Source organism: Lepus europaeus, chromosome 5, assembly GCF_033115175.1.
Source record: "Lepus europaeus isolate LE1 chromosome 5, mLepTim1.pri, whole genome shotgun sequence".
In the NCBI taxonomy this organism is placed as follows: domain Eukaryota; kingdom Metazoa; phylum Chordata; class Mammalia; order Lagomorpha; family Leporidae; genus Lepus; species Lepus europaeus.
In genome coordinates this window covers 94,573,290-94,598,129 of record NC_084831.1, presented here as the reverse complement: position 1 = coordinate 94,598,129, position 24,840 = coordinate 94,573,290, and the positions used below count along the sequence as shown (strand labels likewise).

General features: G+C 40.2%; 1 protein-coding gene across 4 annotated transcripts in view; it reads right to left on the bottom strand.

Moving 5' to 3' along the window:
• CDC14A (cell division cycle 14A) overlaps nt 1-24,840 on the bottom strand; it is a 183,159-nt gene that overhangs the window by 18,008 nt on the left and 140,311 nt on the right. For 2 of the 4 annotated variants that reach the window (XM_062191828.1, XM_062191826.1), the window contains exons 11-15: nt 21,486-21,645; nt 9,112-9,227; nt 6,975-7,022; nt 4,876-4,998; nt 2,827-4,182 (exon numbers count right to left, since the gene is read on the bottom strand). In XM_062191828.1, the coding sequence (XP_062047812.1) occupies nt 3,732-4,182; nt 4,876-4,998; nt 6,975-7,022; nt 9,112-9,227; nt 21,486-21,645 (898 nt within the window). In that variant the 3' untranslated portion in view covers nt 2,827-3,731. Of the gene's footprint in view, nt 1-2,826; nt 4,183-4,875; nt 4,999-6,974; nt 7,023-9,111; nt 9,228-21,485; nt 21,646-24,840 lie in introns of those variants that run through there. The other 2 variants (XM_062191830.1, XM_062191827.1) reach the window with 2 other exon arrangements.

Here is a 24,840-nt window from a genome sequence, read left to right as displayed (position 1 = left end):
CCCAAGTGCTTGGGCCCTGCACCCCATGGGAGACCAGGAGAGGCACCTGGCTCCTGGCTTCGGATCAGCAGCGGTGTGCTGGCTGCAGCGCCGGCCGCAGTGGCCATTGCAGAGTGAACCAACGGCAAAGGAAGACTTTTCTCTCTGTCTCTCTCACTGTCTACTCTGCCTGTCAAAAAAAAAAAGATGGTTCGGCTGATATTAGCAGTGCAATCTTAGACAAAGTATAAACTTCTTAGACCCTCAAGATTTTTATTTTAAAATAGAAGCAATAGGGACTAGCATTGTGGTGCAGCAAGTAAAGCTGCTGCCTGCGGTGCTGGCACTCCATATGGGTACCCATTGGAGTCCCAGCTGCTCCACTTCTGATCCAGTCCCTGCTAATGTGCCTGGGAAAGCAGCAGAAGATGGCCCAAGTGCTTGGGCCCCTGCACTCATGTAGGAGACTGGGAAAAAGCTTCTGGCTCTTGGCTTATCCTGACCAGCCCTGGCCAGTTTGTGGCTATCTGGAGAGTGAACCAGCGGATGCAAGACCTCTTCCTCTCTTTCTCTCTCTCCTCCCTCTCCTCCCTCTCTCTCTCTCCCTCTCTATCTCTGTAACTCTGCCTTTCAAATAAATAATAAATCTTTAAGAATAAATAAACAAAATAGAAGTAATAATTCTTACCACCTTCATTCAGTTATATAGCCAGTCATCCTTTTGTTTCACCAACAGATACTTAAACAGAGTGCCTGCATATGCCAGGCACAGGGCATACAACTATGAAAATCAGAGGACCACCTCTGCCCCCACTCAGGCTGACAATCTGGCGACTAGTGCAAATTCAGAGGGAGAAGAATACTGTCACCAAACCCCAGGTAAGATGTAGGGAAGGTGACAGAGGAAGCACCACGATCCAACCCAGACTCCCAGGGCAGGTGAGGACACTTCAGCGGAACAGCAATTCAGCAGTAAGTGTCATAAAAATAAAACACAGCAAATATTCAAGACAGATACCACAAGTCATTTTAATTTAATAAAATACTTCCACCCTACCCACGCCATAATTATATGTCCCTCGTCTGAAAACTCCTCTAAGTGTCAGAGAGTGAAACAGATTTTTTTTATAGTGAGTGAGTGGGCAACAAAAATGAAACCTGTGCAACGCGCTGGGCAGCAGAAACCACAGGGCCAGCAGGAGAGGCCAAGCTAATTAAATTATTTTTTTTAAAAGTCTGTTTTTCAGCATTCTGTCACAACCATAAGGATTCCTTAACATTTGTACTTGTTTTCTGTGTTAAACCATTTAATGACAGAACAAGGAAATCATTTTTACATTTTTCTGGGGGCTGAACTGCTGCAAAAAAGTGAGAGAGCAATTGCAGCTTTCAAAAGAGATGCTAATTGTAGCTTTTAAAACATTCGGCTCCCTCCAAACACCCGTCAGCCTCCTCCCCGAAGAAGAGTTTCTAGGTCTTTCTTAAAGGTGCTAAGAGGAATTTGCCATGCATGGTTCATTTTCCCACCTAAGCGTTCAGAATCATGTTTGTTCAGGGATCCACTCCCAGTTCTTCAAGGGACTTAGGTTTCGCCTCTTCAGAGACACTGAGAAGCTGGACAATCTTATTGAGAGCACAAATCCACGAACACTAGAAAAGCTGCACTGGACATACATATAAACAAGGCACAACCTGGGATTCAATGCCACACAGAGTGGGAATTTCCTTCCTAATTTAGGCTTCCTGCCCGCCATCCTTCCTGCAGGAGGCCTGGAAAGCAGAGAGACAGGAGAGAGGTTTTCCTATCAGGGACCTGCTGCTGCTTCCTTCTTGGCAGGCTGAGAGGGAGGAAAATGTTGTCAGGCTGGCAATTCTATTTATAAATGCTTTTCTTTACAATAAGCTGACAAATTTGGGGGTGGGGGGTGAAGCGGGGAGCAGCAGCAATTGCCCACACAGACTATTACTTTAAATTCAATTATGAGAAAAAAAAATCCCTCTATTCCAGCCAGAAGAGGGATAAGAAGGAGGAGAGGTGAAATAGAAATAACAAAATATGGAACTAGAACAAGCTTCAGTTATATAAACATGATGAGGCAGTCACAATTGTCTACAGAATGCCCCGTGCTTCCACCAGAAAAACTGGGAAGCAGAAAAGGGAAAGTGCTCTTCCTGTTCAGCTACCAATGCTCTGACATTCAGTCACGAATATGTGTGACACAGCACCGTTAGCCACGACATTTATGTACTTACCTATAGGACTTGTTCTGAAAATAGCAAGATCTAGACTCTGGTCTTAAAAACAGAGGCTGATCCTCAATTTGTTTATGAAAATATTGGCTGAATTCTTACACTGAAAAGTATACGACTTGGACACAGTTATGAAGACTCAAATAGGTTCGTGTCACATCTAATCCCCAGTTACATGGATTTAAATTTTTATGACACACATGTAACCAACTTATCCAGTGAGACTAGAAGCAGATTAAGGGGTGGCTGGGCTGACAGTCACCTGAAGCCTAATTTACAAAGAAATCTAAAGTGATGCTGAAAAAGATTAGTGGGAATAAAATGAGATGAGAAAGAGTACATTGCCAGACTTCTCTAAGGAAAAGGATTGCATGTGGATAGAAGGGTAAAAACCTTTGAGAAGCAGCTTGAGGTAGGCTTGGGAGTCCAACACACCCCTACGTGAAGAAATGCACACATGAGCATACACTACATCCTCAGGTGAGGAAACATCTTCATGGTTTCTGAACTGTCAGACAGCAACGTGGGTTCCATGAAGGAGTAACCATGGGGCACTGTTTTGCTAGGTGGATAATCAGCAGCACAGGCCACCAGCACTTTTCCTCCCCCTCTTCTGTCTCCTTGGAGAACGGCTGAGGAAACATTTAGAGAACAGTGGGGTAGTGTAAAGGTGTGCCAGGCCAGCCTACCCAGGACACCGGCGGCCTGCGTGTACCCCAAGTGCTGTCAGTGTTTCAACTGCACTTCCCACTTCCTTGACAGGTGGCCTCTATTTCTCCACCTTTTTTTGTTCTTACTCTCCTCAAATCAAAACTCCCATTCCTTTAGACCTCAATACTCCTTGAGGCTATCAAATTCAAGTAATTCCCAGCAGGAGGTTCGCCAGCGTGTTTTACCCTAACTGGAATTATTCATTGATTGGTGAAACACGTTTGGAGATCTTCTCACCTGTCTCCAGCAGAGTGAGGGCTGTATTTTCAACGTCTCCGCAGTATTCTGCCTGCTCCTCCCCCTGCATCCCATACACCCACCTCTAAGCCATTCCTACAAAAAGCCACCCCACCACTTAATTCTGAGTCGGTTCCCTGCTAGGAAGTGAGTCCTCCAAGGGCCTGACACTTAGTTCTGGGAAGATGCTGTTCTTTTAGCACCTTCCATACGTCAGTACTCCAGAATCCATTCATTGACACAGGATACAGAAAAGGCCCTAATTCCGAATTCCACCACAACCAAAGCCGGTGCAATCTAGCAAACCAATCAGCTCCTAGCTTTCTACTGGATATTCAGGATGATTTGAAAACTTAACCAAAATGCCAACAGTGTCCACGATGAAGCGAATGAAAGTTGCTTCCCTCACAAGAGAAACCACTCCAAGAGGAGTGGCGGGAGGAGGAAGGAACAGAAGGAAGGAAGAGACCCCAGCTGAAACTTGGCATTTACTTCAGAGGAGCCAGCAGAATGCAGTTCATAGACAGTTTCATAGGCCAGAGGGAGGGCACCGGTCAGAAGGCTTCCTTGGCACTATTAAATCTCTTTGGTGGCAGCCTCGGCTGGGAAGGCAAGGCACAAAAGTTGCGTTCAGGGTTCTGAGGATCAAGAGGTGGTGTCTGCGAACTTACGGGGATAGAACGGCTCAGGAATCTCGCTGGAGATGAAGAAAGGTTGGGGTAGGCGGGTCGGAGGACGCTGGCCGGCTCCTCTGTCTTGGCGCTGAGGGGGCCCGGGAGGCTGTTCAGGTTGCCCCCGCCGCTGCTGCTGCTTCTGTTGTACTGGTTGTTGTTGAGCTCTGGGTAATTCCTGGCTGTCGGTTGGGAGCTGCCATTCAAGAGGTTGGTGAATGGGTTGGCTATGAAACCTGCCTTAGCGGACGAGGCGGTCTTTTTGTTCTCTGGATCATCAGCTGCAGCATTCAAGTTCCCTAGAGAGCTGGCTAGCCGAGAGTTTATGGAAAAGCTGAATGGAAAACATGGGGGAGGGGAGAAAACACAGACAACAGTGTAGGCGCCTATTCACACACAGCTCGCAGTCCCAAGACACATATCCATGACATGACGGACTGGGATGAAGACAATTCTGATCAATGCAGACACGGACAGAATGGCTTCTGAATTGCCCCAGGGGACATTATCATATGTGGCCTTCAGTTATATGTGTCAAATACCTTGGTCAAAAGCTGTTAGCTAAAATCCTACAAGCCGGCTACAACACTTTGCCCGGGGACTATGAACTAGAACATCTGAGGCAGTAAATAAATGAAAAGGGCTTTATAGGGAGTGTTGAAGACAGACTTAAGTACAGGATTCAACTTGGTCATATTCAGCTTCACTACATCAAACATCCCCTTCCCATTTTAATTAGTTCTCATCTGACCGTGTCCATCAGGTAAGAAGAGCTTATACCACTTAGCATTTCTGTGAGCAACTGGACCCCACTTTCTGGGTCCCCTAAATCAACTGGAATGTTCTACAACATCCCCTCCACTGCCTGGTCTCTGTATTTTGGGGTTTGTGTGTGTGTGTGTGTGTGTGGTTTCCCCACCTTCTCTTTTGTCTCCTCCTCTGATAAAACCACAGTCAAAGTCATTGCCTGCGCATCTTTTTTTTTAAACATCTAATCAGTAGCCTGGGAGAGGGAGGAAAAAATTACCTTCTGACATTGGCGCCTGAGGACGAAGTACCTCTGTTTATCCTCTTGGCTGTCGCCGAAGGGGACAAAGCCACTTTTGAGGTCTTCAGCGTACATGCAGATCCTTGTGGGGAAGAACTTAATCTTTGTGGAGAAAAAAGTGGACAAAGTGTCACTCAAACTGTGTTATCTTAAATACTCAGCAATCTGCTAGGACAAGAAAACTATTAAACCTTAAAGATGGCATGACAGATCCTAATCATGGTGACAGCAGCCACCGCCAACACTGACAGCCTTAAAGATGTGAACTCAGTTCATGCCCACAAACACCTAGGGAAGGAGCTGATACTGCTCTCCCCACTTGACAAGGGAGGAAACAAAGAGAAAGTTATCCAATCGAAGCTACCTGCTTAGCAAGTGGCAGAGCAGGGTTCAAAGTCCTGCTCTTAACCAGGGTCCTATCTTCCCTGCTCACTTCCCTTCCTTACACTGCCGTTCACTTCTCAGGATGCCTTTCCCTCTACTTCTTCACATCCTGAGTTGATACTCTCCTTTGCCCCCTGCACCTGCTCTAGGTGAGGCCATCCTCCCTCTCATCCTTGATTGCCAGGAGCATCTCTTGATCCTATTCCTAAACAGTCAGATTCTGAGTAGCCTCCTGTGAAACTAGCACATGCAATCACGTCACTTCTCTGTTTAGAGCCTAGTGCCCATAAAACCTAAACGTTTTGGTTTGGCTTTACAAGTCCTCCAAAACCTGGCACTTGCCTCTCTCTGGGCAGCTTTTCTAACCACACTAGACATCTCTCCTCAACCCACAGAAATGCCTTGAGTTCTCTGAATGGACGGTACTCCCAACTTCATGCAGCGGACATTTGCTATTTTTCTCTCCAGGCCAGCTTCCACGTCCTCATCTCTCCCTATCGCCTGTTTTAGCACCTCCTCTGACTTCTGCCTATTGCTTATCCTTTAACTGTCCATCTAACTGTTGCCTTACACAGCAAGCCTTAGCCAAACAGATAAGCAACCTGTCTCATGATCTACAAGGTTACTTCAAAATATTCATAGGAACTGGAATTCAAAGGTAAGTTTATTTTGGTGCAAAATTTTTTTTGAAATCCATGTATATGAGGGAGTCTTCAAAACATTCATGAAAAATGCACGTATGAAAAAGCTATGCATAAATTTCCAATTTTTTGGCTCCCAAATAAACTTATTTTTTAATTCCATTTTTTTTTTCAAGAACATTTTGAAGTACCTTCATGTAGTCATAGTAAAGCAGAGCTCTTTCACCTTTCATTGTCTAATATTTGTCGATTTCCCTCACTTGACATGAGCCCCTAAAACACAAAGGCTTGTCCCCTCATTTCAATTCCCAGAGGCCAGCACAGGCTAGACTCAGGGCAGGTCCTCAGTAAATGTTTGCCAAGTGGGCAAACAGCGAACTGTGACTGCTGCACACCCAGGACCACTCAGATTTTACTCTGGGCAAATCATATAATGTAGCTGGACTTTGTGTTCCTATCTGCTAGGGGGAAAAAAAAGCTTTTTATTTACTTGTAAACTCTTCCCTACATCACCTATCCTCAAATGGAAGCTTACGGACATGTTTTGCCTCTCAAACAAAAATGGGAAAATAAAACTAGGAACAAATATAAGGATATTTCAAAACGTGCAGAAAATGGAATGACAAAATGAATTTCTTTGGTGCAAAAACATTTTGGGGTTTTCATGATACACATTTTCCATGAACTTTTTGAAGAACTCTCACACATGTTAACAATAAAAGAAAAGAGAACTAACAGAAATGGAGGTAAATCAAGGCAACATCTCTAGCTGGATTGGAAGGAGAGTTGCAGAGCACTTGAGTTTACTAGGGATCCCCACGACCTGGGGCACAGAGCACAGTGATGTCACCATCACAGCCATGTAGGGAAAACAACACCCTTTTCAGGCGAAGTCGCATAAAGTATATGTAATGATCTGGAACTGAAAGTTAGAAACTTAAAATGTGAAAAAAAAAAGGGTTGTACAACTTATTGTTGATGGTTTGATGCTTGGGAAACATGTCTCAAAGGTAGCACATATGTGCAAGCCACCAGAATGTCAACCCTTTTTACCTGAAAGGCTGGGACACTGTTCTCGGGTGCCCTTTCATGTCATCTGACCTGCAAATGAAAAAAGACAAATGCTCTCACGACACCAGCCTCACACATTTAAACAAATACCAAAAGGCGCATCTATGAGTCAGACCAGGGAAAATGTGAAATTAGCAAAAGGGAAAAACTATGCAAATGGATTTAAGTTTTAATCTACTTCATAAAATAAATCCTAAAACCAAAAGGAAATACATTTTAGTCATTTTATTTCACCTAGAAGCATCTTGCTTTTTAAGCAGATAACAGTATTGTATGCACTCAGGGTAAAAAAAATGTTTGATGACAATTAATAATGCTGTTAAGAAAACTAAATTCCAATAGATGAGAAAATTTATGAAATGTTTTTAAAAGAAAACAGAAAAATTATAATGTAATAGGCCTTCTACAGTTTGTATAATATGATATTCTCTCATTTCTTCTATTTATTTGCCATGTTATAATTCAGCTTCTACAACTTATTGCTTCTCTCCTCCTTCTAATTTCTGAAAATATAAATATGTTTATTTTAATCAATATAAAACAAGAGTCTCAAGGAAAAACTGTGACTAAAAAACTTTGGTCAAGTACACTAGTCCTGAAGAACCTTCCGTCCACTGAGAAAGACAAAATCCAGTGCAAAGAGCCCATGCTTTGAACTCCACATCGCCTTCATTTCTAGCTCCATTCCAATGGAAAATGACTTAACCTCTCTGACATCAAGCAAACAACCCAAACCCAGGGATGGGGCAGACCTTTTATGTTAACCCTGTTAACCCTCATCTTCAAACCATGAACCTACCATGGTACCTGGCTCACAGCAGGTGCTCAGGAAAGGGTACTTCTCTTCAATCTTCCAAGAGTAGCTGATAGTTACCACTAAGCACCACTCTTGATATCTCATTTTCTCATTGTATTATAGAAAATCATTACTTAAAGATGAATCCTTAGCTCCTAAGTCAGCAAACCAGCTTCCAAAGATGCAATCTGACTGAAGTGTCATAATCCTCTGACATAACACACAGAAACTCAATTCTCTATGAATCTGTTTAATGTCAATCACACTAGCAAAACATCCTTCCTGTTATACATGTCTTTCACCAATTAAGTCAAAGAAAAGTAGCTACTGTGTGGCCTAGGACCCTGCTACCCCATATATTGCTATAAAGAATAATAGTATTTATAGATTTTTTTTTTTGACAGGCAGAGTGGACAGTGAGAGAGAGAGACAGAGAGAAAGGTCTTCCTTTTGCCGTTGGTTCACCCTCCAATGGCCGCCGCGGTAGACACACTGCGGCCGGCGCACCGCGGCCGGCGCACCGCGCTGTTCCGATGGCAGGAGCCAGGTGCTTCTCCTGGTCTCCCATGGGGTGCAGGACCCAAGGACTTGGGCCATCCTCCACTGCACTCCCTAGCCACAGCAGAGAGCTGGCCTGGAAGAGGGGCAACCGGGACAGGATCGGTGCCCCGACCGGGACTAGAACCCGGTGTGCCGGCGCCGCAAGGCGGAGGATTAGCCTAGTGAGCCGTGGCGCCGGCCTATTTATAGATTTTTGTAGCTGCATTGATCCTCAAACCTTTTTCTAAAACCAAAAAGTGTAAGAAGTGTTCAAATATTGTGATCAGCAGTCAAATCATCTATTCTGATGAGTAATTTGAGACCGGAGAATCAAGATGGCTTGTAACTTCATGGGCACAAGCAAGAATTACTTGTTTAGATCTCAAAAACACAAGGTAAAGCTCAGGAATTAGGCTATACCAAAGCCTGGCATAAAACACTTTTCTGTTTACTCTGACTTCAATACAAAAAGCTGTGGCACACCTATGAGACTTTGCTACAAAACTAGAATTCTAGCCATAGAAATTCCAAATGGAATTTGGAACCAAGACCCAGAGATAATTACATAGCAGCAAAAAGATAGGACTCCAGAGACTGAGATGCCACAGTTGCTTTCAACAAACTTCTGAAATACAGCTACTCCAACAGTGACAAAATAAACATTAAACACCACAAAAAAGTGATGAACCAAAAAAAAAAAAAAATGCAGTAAACTTGGTATTTTTAGAATATTCAAATAGAATAGAAGCGCACTATGAATTTAAAAGTATAAAACAGATCTACCTAAATGCACAAGACGGAGAGGAACGTGGCTGTCTCTGACTTTTTAAGGCACGTAGTTTGTCTCCCTGGGTTATATTATTTTTCATTTCCACATCTTCATCCTCTTCTAGATTATTCTGGGGGAAAAAAACACATGTTCCATAGGAAGGTCATTGACAATAATTTTGCTTTATATAAATTTAATAATAGATGACAGACTGTGTATATAGAAATATATAGATTATCTTACTATTGATTACTTTGAGTCATTTAAGTGCATTATATATTCAGCATTGTCCAAGTTTATACTAAGGAATATTTGCCTGTTTGCCAAGTTAACATGGGTTAAATTCCAAATCAGAGAAACACGGGTATGGATGCAGAAAAATTTAAAAGAGCTGTTTATTATAATGGACCACAACTAAGGAGACTCCCATGCAGGCACAGTCACAGTCTGGAATATAATCTAGACACAGGCTGGCTCAGCAGACCCAGTGCAGACAAGGCTTCCACACGCAAGATAAAGTAATTTAAGCCTATTTACACAGCAACGTATTAATATCACTTACCCTTAGCAAAAGCACTTAAGCCTCTTCTAGAATGAGTTAAAACACTAGGACCACTAGATGACAAAGCATGTTTCCCTCTTAAATAAGTCTCACAGTTTGAAAAACATAAGTATCACGTTGGTCTTTCCCCAGGCCAGCTATTGTTTAATTCTCACAGTAACCCCAGGGAAGAAGGCACTGTTATCCTTAATTTATAGGTGGAAAAAAAGTATTCTTGAAAGTTAGGAATACTGCCCATGCTCCCTAAACTCTGAACGTCAGGGCTATGATTCTCAAATCAGATTTCTTGTCCTCAGATGCAAGGTTCTTTCTAAAATATGAGCCACCGCACCCTAACATTCAACCATTAAAAACTGCATTTTGCCCTTTTTTCCCTCACCTGAAAAATCAAAGGACTTGAATTTGCTAAGATCCATTCCAACCACAATAGTCCCTCCTTTGTTAGAGAAAGAATTCTTATTTGATGAAGAATATACAAAAATTTTACTTTAACTAGTCATATTCTAGTTGTTTCTCAGAGAGATACCTCTCCACTCCCCACCACTTATGTTGGGTTCCTGAGACACATCTGGGGTGCAGTAGGCATATTCTGGCTAAAAAGGTCGCACCTCACTACTGTATCACTGAGCTTAATTAAAAGGGGGAGGGCACACAAACCACAGAGCCAGTTGGAAAGAAGAGATGATGACAAGAGCTTCCTAGAGCAGGCAGTCCCTCAGCTGAGTCTCAAAGACTGAGTACAAGTGAAGCAGGCCAGCTCATCATGATCCATGAGCCTTAAAGCCACAGAGATCTCTTAGAGTCACAAGCTGCCCCTCTGTAAAGGCTCCAGGAATTGGTTTCACCATTCATCTCTATTCATACAACCCAGTGGGCCACCCAAGGAAGCACACGTGAGGAGAAGTCAGGAAGGTCTGAAGGCTAGGTTTGCTATTGGGATGATGTGCGTGAGACAGTAAGCTTCACTCCATCTAACCACAGCAAACACTGGACACGCAGTGGGGATGTTATCCGCTAGTTAGCATGTAGCCAGAGTTTCCAGAATACGGAGTGGATCCAAGAATTACATAAGACCTCATGAGACAGGCCAGCAATGCTTCTTGGAAGACCTGACAGGATCCTTATTCATCCCAATCACAGTTTTCTTGTCAACTGGGTGCCTCTGTGGGCATCTGAAAGCCAGGAAGCTTGTTTACCCCTTTAACCTTGGGGTTCTTTATGTTCCCAGCTCTGTGAGTCCTTCAAAATTCTAAGAAAAAATGATCCTCAACCTGTAATTCTAAAATTAAATCTCTCATCAAACATAAGGGTCAAAGATACAAAATTTTACTACTCCCCACCCCAACCCAACCTTTCTGAAATACAGAATGTGTTTCAGGAAAAAGGAAAGAAGAAAACATGAGATCTAGGAAAATTAGGGATCCAAATGAAGACTATGACAAAAAGACCTAGGAGTGGAGGAGCAGCATTTAAACCTAGAAGTTAAGACACCCACGTCCCACACATCAGAGTACCTAAGTTCAATTCCCAAAACTGGTCACTGACCCCAGCTTCCAGGGGAAGACACTGGTGATGGCTCAAGTAATTAGGTTACTGCCACCACCATGGGAGTTCTGGATTGAGTTCCCAGATCCAAGCTTTGGGCTAGTCCAGCACTGGTTGTTGCACACATCTGGGGAGTGAGCCAGAGGATGGGATCTCTCTGTCTTCCTGTCTGTCTCTCAAAATTTTTAAAAATCTATACATTAGGGCTAATTAGAAAGAAGCGCTTTCCATAAAAAGAACAGAATTGGTAAGATTTTTTTTTGCTCCATTGAGATTTCAACAAAGTTAAAATTGCTTAGGGCAACTTTTTGGAGGAGTAGCATTATCTTTTTTCAAATGCATAAAAATATGAAAATAAAAAAGCAATTAACTTTAGAAGAAAGAAAAAGAGGTTAGAGGTTCGACAAACAGGGCAGACATAATGCAACAACAAGCTGAACACTGAATCATATTTTCATGTACATATTATTTGGTAAAATCAAAAATTATGATTGGGAAGCAAAGGGAGGCAGGGACAATAGCAAGACAGAACAGCTAAATCACGTCTAGCATAACCAGGACACAAGAGAAAGAAAGATGTTCAGACTTGATAAATAAAACTAGCAATGTCAAACTCCCAGTATCTTTTCTTTTCTTTCCTTTTTTTTTAAGATTTACTTATTTATCTAAAAGGCAGAGTTACAGAGAGGCAGAGGCAAGGGGGGGGGGGGGGGAGGGCAGGTCTTCCATATGCTGGTTCACTCCCCAAATGGCCACATTGGCCAGAACTGAGGTGATCCGAGGCCAGAAGCCAGGAGCTTCTTCCGGGTCTCCCATGTGGGTTCAGGGGCCCAAGGACTTGGGCCATCTTCTGCTGCATTCCCAGGCCATAGCAGAGAGCTGAATTGGAAGAGGAGCAGCCGGGACTCAAACCGGAGCCCATATGGGATGCCGGCACTGCAGGTGGCGGCTTTACTCACTATACCACAGTGCCAGCTCCAGCTCCGTTTCAATTCAGCCCAGTCCTAGCTTTTTTGGCCAACTGAGGAGTGAAACAGCAGAGTCTCTATTTCTGTTTCTCTGCCTCTCAAATAAACAACAAAAAAATTTTAAAAGGAAAATGCACAGAATGGGAAAAGATATTTCAAATCGAATTTGATAAAAGATTTCTATTTGACTATATAAAGAATACTTACAGTCCAACAATAAGACAAACAACCCAATTAATAAATAGAAAAATATTCATACAGAGATTTCTCTAAAGAAACTGTACAAGTTGTCAACACTCACATGAAAAGATGATTAATATAATTTGTCACTAAGAAAGTACAAAGCAAAACTACAAAAAGATACTACTTTACTTCCATTAGGGTGGCTAAAACAGAAAGGACAAGTGTTGGAGAGGATGTCAGTGTGGAGAAACTGTAGCCCTCATTTATTGCTGATAGGGAAATAAAATGGTATAGCCACTTTAGAAAACAGTTTGACAGTTTCTGAATAAAGGTATTGTTCCCATGTGTTCCAGGAATTCTGCTGTTAAGTATACATCCAAGGGACACACAGATATCCACACAAAAATTGGTACACAAATGTTCACAGCAGCATCATTCATTACAGCCAAAAGTACAAAGCGTCAAAATGACCAGCATTCTATGAGTGAATTTGTCACAGGTGCATCTGTACAGTGGAATATTTTTTGGTCATGAAAAACAATGAAGTACTTCCATGTGCTGCAACATGAATGAGCCTTGAAAACCTTACGCAAAGTGACAGCAGCCAGGCTATGTGTGGTGTGGCTTTATGTCTGTGAACATTAGGAACAGAATTGCAATGCCCAGGAGGGCAGAAGGTGGATGAGTGTTTGGAGGGGAAAAATGGGAAACTGTTGCTAATGGGTATGGGATTTCTTTTGGGGGTCATGAGAATGTTCTAAAAACTAGATTGTGGTGATGGCTGCATAACAGGATATGAAAAGCTACTGAATTGTACATGTTAAAAGGCAGAAAAAAAACCAGCAATGCAAACTTGATAAATAAAAATTGGCAATGTAATCTCAGAAATAGGGTAATGCATTTGTTAGCATAATTTACTTTTAGAGGTTCCCTCTTTGTCAGTGCATCTGAAAATACAGAAAAGTGAGAGTGAGACTAATATTTTTTATTATTGGAACTCAACACTTTTTGATATTTTTAAAGCTGTGGTCATTTACTACTGGGAAAGATTAAAACTAATTTTGAGATATACAATTTAGCTAAAAAGGTAATAGTATTTTAAAATTATAATTACATGTGTTTTTCTCATATTCTATTATGAACCTTAAATTTTTTTTGTAAATTAAGGTACATTTCAAAAACAGAAAGCAAAAATGCTGTGCCACGTAGCCATGTACCTCCTCATCCAGATTTAACATTTTCACTTTAAGTTTACTCAAGTTAGCACTGTCACTCTCAAAGAAAAAAAGCAATTCATACAAAGTCTTAGCTCTCAAGCACTAGATGGGAAAACATACCTTTAAAAATATTTTTAATAAATTATTTAATTTAAAATTTTTAATTAACATGTAATACTTTCACATTTTTAAGCAGCACAGCACAATGCATATACACAGCCTCCCCATTTCCTTATCTTTTCCTTGTATCTGGAGCTTACCAGTTCCCCTCCTCTAGTACCTTAAACAGTACATAATGCATTATTGGGAACTATAGTCACCCCACTGTACTGTGGAACACTAGAACTTGTTCCCGCCACCCGACTGAAACCATTATCCAGCCTTCCTCAACTCCCCTCCAGCCTCCAACCTTCCTGTCGGTAGTCATCACTGTTCCAAGTTCAGATCAACTGGTTTTTAATTTCCACATAGGTGGAAATACCTTACTTGTCTTTCCACATCTGGCCTATTTCACTTACCATAAAGGACTCCACTTCCACCCATTTAACTGCAAATGTCATCAGGACTTCATTTTCTTTCTGGCTAAATACTGGCAGAGATTCCAACATGGAGGAATCAGGAGGGAGCCTACTGCTCTAGTGTAGGGAAAGATAATTTAAAAAGATGTGGAATAAAGGGAACCCTTATACACTGCTGGTGGAAATGCAAATGTGTATAGCCACTATGGAGAATGATACAAAAGCTCCTCAGAAAATAAATTAAAAATTAAAAATATAGACACTTGTAAAACCCACAAACTTTTTGAAAAGCTCTCATAACATGTATTTCAAAATTTTTGCACCAAACTAATCTTTTCTTTCATTTTTATTGCTTTTTTAAATACTTCCACATTTATATATGCATACATGTATAAATATATTTACAATATTTGTCATAAATAATAAAGTATGGAAAATATTAAAACCACCTCTACATGTACCATCAAAAACAAAACATAATAATGCATCTGATACAAAGTCTTCTGGAACTCCCCCTGTGTTATACACACCTCACCAACATACTTCTCCCTTATAAAAAGAGGTTGTATTATAGATGATGCCTAGTCACATAATCTTTTCACTTAAAAATATGCTGTGGAAGTGTTTCAGGACAAATAAAAAAGATCCCTACATTATCATTTCATGTATTCATAAAATTCCATTGACTAGTTATGTCAAAGTTTACTATTTAAAATGCTAGAAAGGCTGTTCTCTCTTTCTTCACTACAAACAATCTCGGTAGACATCCTCCTATATACACATGGTTTTTGGACTGCCCTGTTACAGCCCTCAGAAAAATTCATAGATGTGAATTTGCTGAATTCATTTTAAAGTTGCCTTCAACACATCAAACTGCCTTCCAAAATGGCTCTATCATTTAAAAAACTCTAACCAGCAGCATTCAACAGCTTTTTAGCCCCTAACCCTTTGCCAATACTGCATACATTTTGTTAATACATTTGACAGATAACAATAACATCTCATCATTTAAACTTAGGTTCTTCAATTTGTAAGGATCTAGAACATTTTTATGTTTATCACCCATAAGGGTTCCATATTGTTTTATTTATATACATGGCATTTTCACATTGATTTGTGAGAGTTCTTTACACATGTAAAAATTTAATTTGCATATGCTGGAAATATTTCCTTCCACTTGATTCCTGTGGAGTGAGCAAATTGGAGATCAGGAGTGGAAGTGGGGGTGACAGGTAAGTGGCTACTACATTAGTCTGATGAAAGATGACCAATTGGATTCAGGTACGGGGAAATGCTTAGTAGTTAGGTTTTGGGAAAAGGAAAGGAAGGGAAAAGACCTAGACAGGCAGAGCAGGTCTGAAATCTACTAAAATATAAACCAGGGTGGTTTTTTTTTTTTTTTTGGTCTCAACTTATATTCCCTTATTTTTTGTCCCTGTGCATATTGTATGAAATTTGGTGTAGTTTTAGAAATAAAAGGTATAGAACATATAAGCCATAAAATTCTAAGTATTTTTTTTCCTGGTGGCAAGGAAGAAAGTGAGTTTAAATTAAATTTATTTAAATAAAAAGGAAACAATTACTTGCACAATTGAAGGTTCTTACTAAGATTAATAATGGCTATATTTATATAGAGTGTCTAGATATGTTTGGCATTATTCCATTAATAAGTTCACTTAATCTTATAATAACCCTTTGAATTTGTAGTATATAAGGTTTAGAAACTTAGGCTTGGTCTCAGACAGACCCAATTTCAAATACTGACTCTTCCATTTCAACACATGTCCTGAGGGAAGATTTGTAACAGTGATCATCTTCAGCCCTCATTTGTAAAATGTGATGATTGCTAATGTGTGTATCATAGGTTCATTGTTGTGAAGAGAGTATATAGTAAATACCAGTATGCTCAATATATATTAGTTAATAGGGAAAATAATAGTCCTCAACCTCTTGAGAAAAAAAACTCCATGTTATTCAAAGCACATTTATATTAAATTACAGAATTAAACAATTAAAAGCTATATGGAAAAAGACTTTGGCCTCCTTGAATACTGATTAAGATACACAAATGTGAGTAGAACTAGGGCCTATAGTTATTAGGTGACTGATTCTGTAACATTTACCAGATCATAAGAGCTGGAGGGGGGGGGTGTGCGGGGAGCAGGAGTTTGTTAGAAAATGCAGTTCTACATATCGTGAGACATAAATCAGACTCATGACTTGGTAAACAAGGGGCAGTTTGCAGACTTTTCTCATCAGGAGCTGTTTGGCCTCCTTTATACCAAATTCATTCCTTGCCATGATTCATAAATAGATTCACCAATGACAATGTGCAGAGCCCAGCCTTGTCCTCCGTGGTAGCCTCTCTCCCTGCAGATGCTCTTGCCCTGAGCTGGTCAAGGGTCAGCAGACCCCCAGAATCTGTGGAAAAGGAACTAAAGTGCATGACTGTTGGAGGAGAGAGATGGGGAAGCCTATGCAAGGGAGGACCCTCCTATCTTTGCTCCTGCAAAGGAAAGAAAGTAGACTTCTTGGCCATTGCCCTTCAGAGGGTCTGAGCAGCAGCATTCATTCTTTTAGATACTGGATGGCTTTATATAAAGGCAAGAAAGTGACAGCAAACTAAAATATCTAAAGAAATACAATTTCTAAAGATGATGACTTAGCTAAAGAATAATAGCCTAAAGATGTATTTTATTCCACCAGTAGTTCTGTCTATATAAAAATGAAAAATCAAAATTTTAAAAATTAAATTGTGCCCACAGATTTCAGTTGGATAAAGTAATTACAGACCAACACATCAAGAGTATGGTGGCAGAGTAAGCTATTGGGGAAGCTATGGAATGTACTGTTCAGAAATCATCTATTAGAAGAAAATATAGCACTTTAGGGAATAAAGATGGAAGGGAGGTAATGGGAAAAAGATATAAATAGAGAGTTTGAAATAGGAATGAGTAAAAATAGCAGGGAAAGGGTTGAAAGATAAAGATAATGGAATTTTTAGCAGATATAAAATCATTTGACCAGGAAAGGAAGCTGGGTCACCTCTCTAGCTCTTTTTTAGCTCTCAGATGTTGAACCTATATGATATCAAGGTAAGGGGAAGACAAAGATGCTGTTTCTAATCAATAAAGGCTTAGATTTATCAGAGGCCCCCAGATCTGTCTTCCCTCCCTCCTCACTGCCACTGGCTGCTGTCACCAACTCCCTGGTCTTCCACCCCAGCCCACATGGACTCTATTTAATCATAACTTCCACGCCACAGCCAGAGTGAGCTCAACAAGTGCTTATGACGGATTTTATAAATCACAGTATCTCAAAGTTATAATCAAAACACTACATTCTTGCCTAGTTGATGGTCAATTTATGTGAACTTGGCTGAACGTTAGCAGCACCTGTATCTACTTAATATCTTTAAGTCAAGAGCATCCACTGATTTGTGTGCTAATATTGGCCTGTGGCCCTAGAATAGGAAAAGAAAATTAGAAAGTACTGTAATTCCAGGAGACATTTTTTAGGACAGATTGGCTAAGATTTTGTTCAAAATTACTATACATAATATTCTAAAGCCACACTGAAGACCTTGTAGAGAGGCACGTATGTGCTGCAAGAGGTCTCACAGAACAGCGGCAGACTTTGGAGCTGGAGCACCTGGGTTCAAGTAACATTTCTATCACATACTGAGTGATCTTGGGCAAAGGCGTTAACTTTCTCTATCTTGTCTTACATACGCATGCCTAGTAATAATGCCTTTTTGATATGGCTGTTGGAAGGATTATAAAGATGTAAAGGGCTTAGAAATATTTCTGGAACATAGTAGGTGCTATTTGGATTGTTGCTGCCACTAAGCTCCTCATTTAGCTCAAATATTTGCACTTTAAATGAGGTACTCTAAATAAAGCAATTTTTAAATAATCCCAACTCATGATGGAGTTTAAGTCCCTGAATATAAAAATAAGCACTTATTGCAGGGGCTAACTTGCTATTAGAACACACAATGCCTTTATAAAGCTTAGATCACTACCAATTTCATGTCTCTATCCTCATTTTGTTCTATGAAACTGTAACCTGCTCATTTATTCAAGTAAATTCATTCCTGCAGGCCAGGAATATGTGGACACTTCAAAAATTCATGGAAAATGAATCAAAAAGATAGTATAAAAATCATGAAAAGTTCTATAGACTTAGAAATCAAAAAATAATTTAGAGTCTCTACTTTCAATCTATTATTTTAAAAAAATAAAAATAAGGCACCCTCTAGAGTAGTATTGCCCTCTTTTGTACTTTATATATAAACCAAATAAATCGAGAATTTCTGTGGGCTTCTACCCACAACATCGGTATGGAACGTGAAACAGATTAGACTTCCTACAGTATTACATAAGAACAATAAAGCTATCAGTAACTCTATCAACTCTAGTTTTAAACTAAATTTCCCATATACATGTAATGTCCCAGAGCTGGCACCAGACAGGCAAGGCAAGAAAAGCAACTGGGAGAGCTCCTTACACAGAGTATCAACAAGCTGTAAAGTGCCCCAAAAGCCATGTACACATCACTGCGTGAAATATTAACCACCCATCATTCTCCACACTGCTTTTCTGTCCTCCAGTTCAAAAACAATAGCATTTAAATAACCAAAGCTAACATAATTACTTGGGGAGAGGGGTATGCTCTGATCTGAATGTTCTTGTCACACTAAAACTCTTACATTGAAATCCTAACTCCCAAGGTGATGGTATTAAGAAGTGAGGTCCTCATAAAAGGGATTGGTGGCCTTACCTAAGAGATCTCAGGGAGTTTGCCTGCCCCTTCCATCAAGCAGGGCCACAGCAAGAAGGCACCTTCTATGAACCAGATCCCAAATCTGCAGGTGCCCTGCTCTTAGACTTAAGAAGTAAATTTCCATTGTTTATAAACCACCCAGGTTATGGTATTTTGCTATAGCAGTCTGAACTAAGATGGAGGAAAGGACAGTCCAGCATCTGAAAACATACTTACATTAAAATCATTTTAAATTCCAATCATATTTGGGCCAGCATTGTAGGGCAGTGGGTTGGGTAGCCACTTGGGACACCTGGCACTCCCACATTCCATGTCAGAGTGCTGGCTACTCTGCTTCCAATCCAGCTCCCTGCCAGTATGCCTTGGAAAGCAGCAGGAGATGGCCCATGTACTTAGGCCTCTGCCACCCACAGAGGCTGATGGAATTCCTGGTCCCGAGCCCCAGCTCTTGAGGCTATTTGGGAAGTAAACCAGTACATGGAAGCGCGCTCGCTCTCTCTCTCATGCTCTCTCTTTTGCTGTGCCTTTCACAAAAGTAAATAAAACTTTTCTAAAAATTCAATCATATTGCACTCCTTACCCTTCCAGTGATAAACAAGTGTTAATTATTTTTTAGGTTCAACAAATTGGTGTCTAAAAAAAAGCATGAGAATGAAATGTCCTAATTACTAGATACTAACTTCATACAGGTTATGCCAAAGAAAGCACTATGTTCCCACAAGGTAAATATGTCTCTCCGATAGAGTGACAAATTTTATGTTTGCTTTTCAAAAGTATAACTGAAAGACCTGTGTACCAGAACTTAACCTAGGAGGAATATGCTGTCCACAGCAAGAAAAGGGTGTTCTTCCTCGGCTATATTACCACATTAAAATGTTACTTCAGGTGTTTTTTGTTGGCATTTAACAGGCCAGACCGCAACACAGAGACAAGAAAATGTCAACAAAAGGCTCTGCACATGGACATGACCTTGGCTAAGATTCACATTTCCTGAGGACAGAGGACTCACACAGGTGAACTTAGGCGCTACATCTGTGGTTGTCCTGCAGAACATTATAAAGCAGTTCCATCAGTGGCCTCCACTCTATGTCCTCAAAGAAAACTTACTGCCCAATCTTCAAGCTCTCTAGCAAAAGGAAACATGTTTGGTATATCTGTAGTTAGGCCAGTCATTGACCTAAGGGAGCCATGTGTGTTCTTTCCATTTTGGGTTTCTTGAGGGACAAACTGAGCCAGGGCATTATGTTTCAGACTCCTGTCCAGGTCTGATGGGCCATTGTCTAAAAGAGTGCAAATCTACACTTGTTGCATACATATTTTAGCAACTTTTTTCATTCCTCCAGGGATATAAAAATACAAACCAAACAGAAATCAGGTACTTAGCTCCACCTTAGCTGTAATATGATAGAAAGAGCTAAATCTGGAGTTGGATGCCCAGGTCTCATAATGGCCCCTTCTACTAAACCCTCTGGGAACTTGGGTAAAATATTCTGGGACCCCCATCTTCTTATTCATACAAGAAGGAAACTAGAGCAAATGACTTCAACGTTGCCACTAGTTCCAAAAATGCTCATGATCCTAATTCTTAGTCAGTTACCTCCATTTTTATTCAAGGTAACAGGGTGTAATAGTGAAAGCACAAGTTTGGCACAGCAGTTAAGACCCAGCCTTTGCTATGTGGATGCCCACAGCCCATATCAAAGTGCCTGGGTTCAAATTCCAGCTCCACACCTGACTCCAGACTCCTACAAATGAGCACCTGAGAGGCAGCTGGTGAAAGCTCAAGTACGTGGCTCCCAGACACCCATGCGGGAGACTGAGATTGAATTCCTGGCTCCTGGCTTCTGCCCAGATCAACCCCAGCTTACTGCAGACATTTGAGAAAATGAACTAGTGGATGAAAGACTGCTATCTAGCTGTCTATCCATCTATCCATTTACCCATCTGTCTCTAGCTCTGTCTTTCAGATAAATTAAATCAATAAAATTTACAAAGAAAAACATAAATTTTGCACCAAACATATGGATTAAATCATGTTTTAACTCTAAGGTTAAAACATCTATAATGTATTTTTACTATAAAAGAAATAATATTACCTTACCCATCAGGTAGATATGCAGACTAAACCAGACAACATATAACACCTATTTAAAGTGTTTTGCTTATGGTAGAGCCTCAATAAAAAAGAAAGTTGCTCCACTTATGCTTTCAACCCTGCAAACACTTTTTAGAAATCAACACAAATTTGAGGTTTTCACGTATCATTTACCATATATACTACTTCTACGTCAAATGAATTTTTTTTCTTCTTGATTCTTTTTTCAGTTTTCAAGTTGAAAATGTGCTTCTCTATTTCCTTTCTGTAAATATTCTCCATACCAGAACAGTCTCCTTACAAATAATTGTACTCCTTAAATTACAGCTTCTTTCCTTTTTAGGATAACTGGCTTCTTTGCTCTGCTTCATATGTTATAGGTGGATGACTGCATACCTAAAAATTTGGTACTGTCAGCATCCTACAGGAAGACACTGCTGCATGATACATGTGCAACTGGGTGACATCACGGGACATTACTCTGAAGGAGATGGATTCTCCCTAGGGAAACTCACCTCTCCAAACCTTTCCATGTTTTGTATTTTAGATAAGTTTCCACCAATAGACATATCATCCAAGCTAGAAAGGATTTTATTAATACTTCCTTCACTGGAAGGTCTGTTTTTCAGTTTGGATCGGAAAATGTCTCCTTGGACCCACAATGATGCTTGTTTTCTGTAAAAAAAAGAGAGAAAACAAAATAAACTCTACAATAAAGTGCCATCATCTCCTCAAAAGTAAAATGCTTAAAATGAAAAAATAAACAGATAAACATTCATAGATCAGACTAGAAAGATTATGAAATATCACAGTAAAACAAAATGTCACTTTCAAATTGCCAAAATAATCAAATTTCCATAGAAATACAAATACCAACCTTCCAATATCTGTCTATGTGACCCTACACAGGTTGACTGTTGAGGTTATCAGTTGTATACATTCTACAGCAATAAAAACCTTGAGCTCGTGTGTCTCTTAAACATGGATGTGAAATCTGTAAGTATTTCTCAAATAGAAGTTTGGTATGTCTGTTTATAAACACAGCTGGAATGAACTGGACTTGAAAATGAGTGTGAAAGAACTAGAGCCAAACAGACACATTACCCAAAACGTAGTAAACACCTCCTGTGTGTGGCCCCGTGAAAAGCCCTCAACACATAACTATAGAAATCCACTCTTATATTCCAAAAGCCAGGCTTTATTGTAGCCTCCATCAAATTTTTCTTTGGGAAAAGAAAGCATGAATGAAGTTTGTCTTAAGCTTTCTCTTATTCAATAAGGTACAGTCATAACTTTTTTCAATGCTTTAAGAAGAGAACTTAAAATATGTAAACAAAATAATCTTGGGTTTCTATTTTTATTGAATAAATTTGATTTTTTTATCTCAATAAATTTAAGGTAAATTATCCCCATAGAATAAGTTTATTTCTATTCCACACCAAACTGTACAGTATAGAATTAAAAGTAAATCCATTGTGCTTCATCAGAAAGAATATCAACATCCAATGAAATAAAAACATTGTCATGGACATGAATCAACAAGTACACAGATTTCTTTCTTAAAATATCTAGGAAGCCAAGTATTAATTTCTCTCAAAGAGGTCCTATGTATTACACAAAATAGAAGTTAAAACAGGGAGAATAACAGCAACATCAAACCCTCCCTGAAGGTCTCATTAGGCCCTTGGGAAAGGAGTCCATCTCCTTGTAAGCCAAGTTTACTCTCAAATCTGAACATTATTGCTTATGGTTAAATACTGCTGAATGTCTTCAAGAAAAGATTAATCTTGAAATCACTGAAAAAGTGTACATGGGCAATCCCTTCAATGATGCAATTCTACATTTAGGTATCATCCTACAAAAATACAAACTGTGTGCAAAATACAAAAATGTTTCCTGCAGCATTATTTGCATCCAAATGGAAATGCAGCTCATCAGATTACAGTAGATCCATTCTGTGCAATACTATGTGGCTGCTAAAAAGCCAGTGACAGACTTACATGTGGCAACAGGTAAGAGTAGCTATAAAACAATGCCTGCTTGGGAAGTAGGTTCTTTTGGCTCGTCTGAAGCAGAGCATATGAGAAAAGGAGGCAAAAAAACAGCTTATAATGGGTCCTACATGCCAGGCTAAGGAATATAAATTTTATCCCCAAAACAAAAGGAAGGGCCAGCACTGTGGCACAGCAGGTAAAGCCACTGCCTGCAGTGCTGCATCCCATAGGGGTGCCAGTTCAAGTCCTGGCTGCTCCACTTGCGATCCAGCTTCCTGCTAATGCTCCTGGAAAAGCAGCATAGGGATGGCCCAAGTCCTTGGGTCCCTGTAACCACATGGGAAACCCGGAAGAAGACCCTGGTTCCTGGCTTCAGATCAGCCCAGCTCCAGTTGTGGACATTTGGGAAGCGAGCCAGTGGATGGAGGATATCTCTCTGTCTCTCTCTCTCTCTCTTTCTCTGTCTCTGTCTCTCTCTCTCTCTCTCTCTCTCTGTCTGCCTCTGTCTCTCTGTAAGTCTGCCTTTCCAATAAATAAATAAATCTTTAACAAAAAAAAATGAAAGGAATACCATGTAAGGGTCTCAAGGAATAATAATAATAATAGAAAAAAAAAACATGAAGTAGAAAAACGCAGAGAAGAAGGACCTAAAAGGTGAAATTGAAAAAATGTCCAATTCCAAAATAAATTACAAAATGAAACTTGAGGGTGCTACCAACCTAAAGATAAAAATGACGAAGAGACAACTTTCACTTGCTCAGCTGAAAAGCTTCTGTCCCTTCTTTGGAAAGACTTTATTTGAACATGAATACTAACGATGAATAAGGTGTCAAAGCCGATGTGTGTGTTGCTAAGCGATGCAGTACGCAAATGTTTTTGAGAAAAGCAGCACTTCATGCAAACACCTTTTTATTGACAATGAAAACCCCAAGAGCTTTTATTGTGGTGTCTCTTACGCCTTAAAAGCCTCATCTCAAATAAAAGAAGTAAAACATGTATTTTTAAGTATTTCGCATTTAAAAATCTAATCTTTTGAAGCTATGTCAGCTCAAAGTAAAACTGCAATGATGTAGTGTGTCTCCAAGACAGGAAGAAATTGCTGACCCTCTGCTAACAGGACAGTTGCTTTGAAATGAAAGGAAATGTCTCTTGATTTCAACACAGCCTTGTGCAGGGGTGTATCCAGGGCTGTTTTTAGCCATGTTCTGGCCCTGAGATAACCAAATTTGGCTAGCCAGGTCTGGAGCACAGGAAAATAACTAAATAACTTGCTTCATTATGGGTTTTAAATTTGAGTCAATTCTGATATACAGCCTTCACAATTTTTGTTAATATGTTTTTAATATTCCACTAATGAATTTCAATCAGTTGCATTATTATAATTATATACAGGTTTCCAGTCCAAAACACAATGGAAGTTGTTGGGCAGCGGATTCTACCTCACTTCCAGCCTAATCCTGATCCTACACCATCCTAACTCTTCAGCTTCATCACTCTTAAACCCTGGGACAGGTTTGTATTTTTTTTTTTTTCTGGGACAACCCAACCTGACCCAATGTCTATCCAATGCTACTGTTCAGTCATTTCGCATAAAAATTCAACCAACTTTCTAGCTTAGCCTGGGACTTCTCTAGCTATGGCTTGAATACCAATCTGTTCTGTGTTACCTACCTCCTATTCTAACATCCCAAGGGCTATTATGGAAACAGAAGTACAGCACTTCGGTTTCTATAATACATAATAACATAGTACATCCTGGCTTAAAGAATTGGGCAGGGGTTGGCATTGTGGCACAGGGAGTTAAGCTGCCGCCTTTGACTCCAACAGCCTATATCAGATTGCCAGCTCAAGTCCCAGCTACTCTGAGCTTCTGATC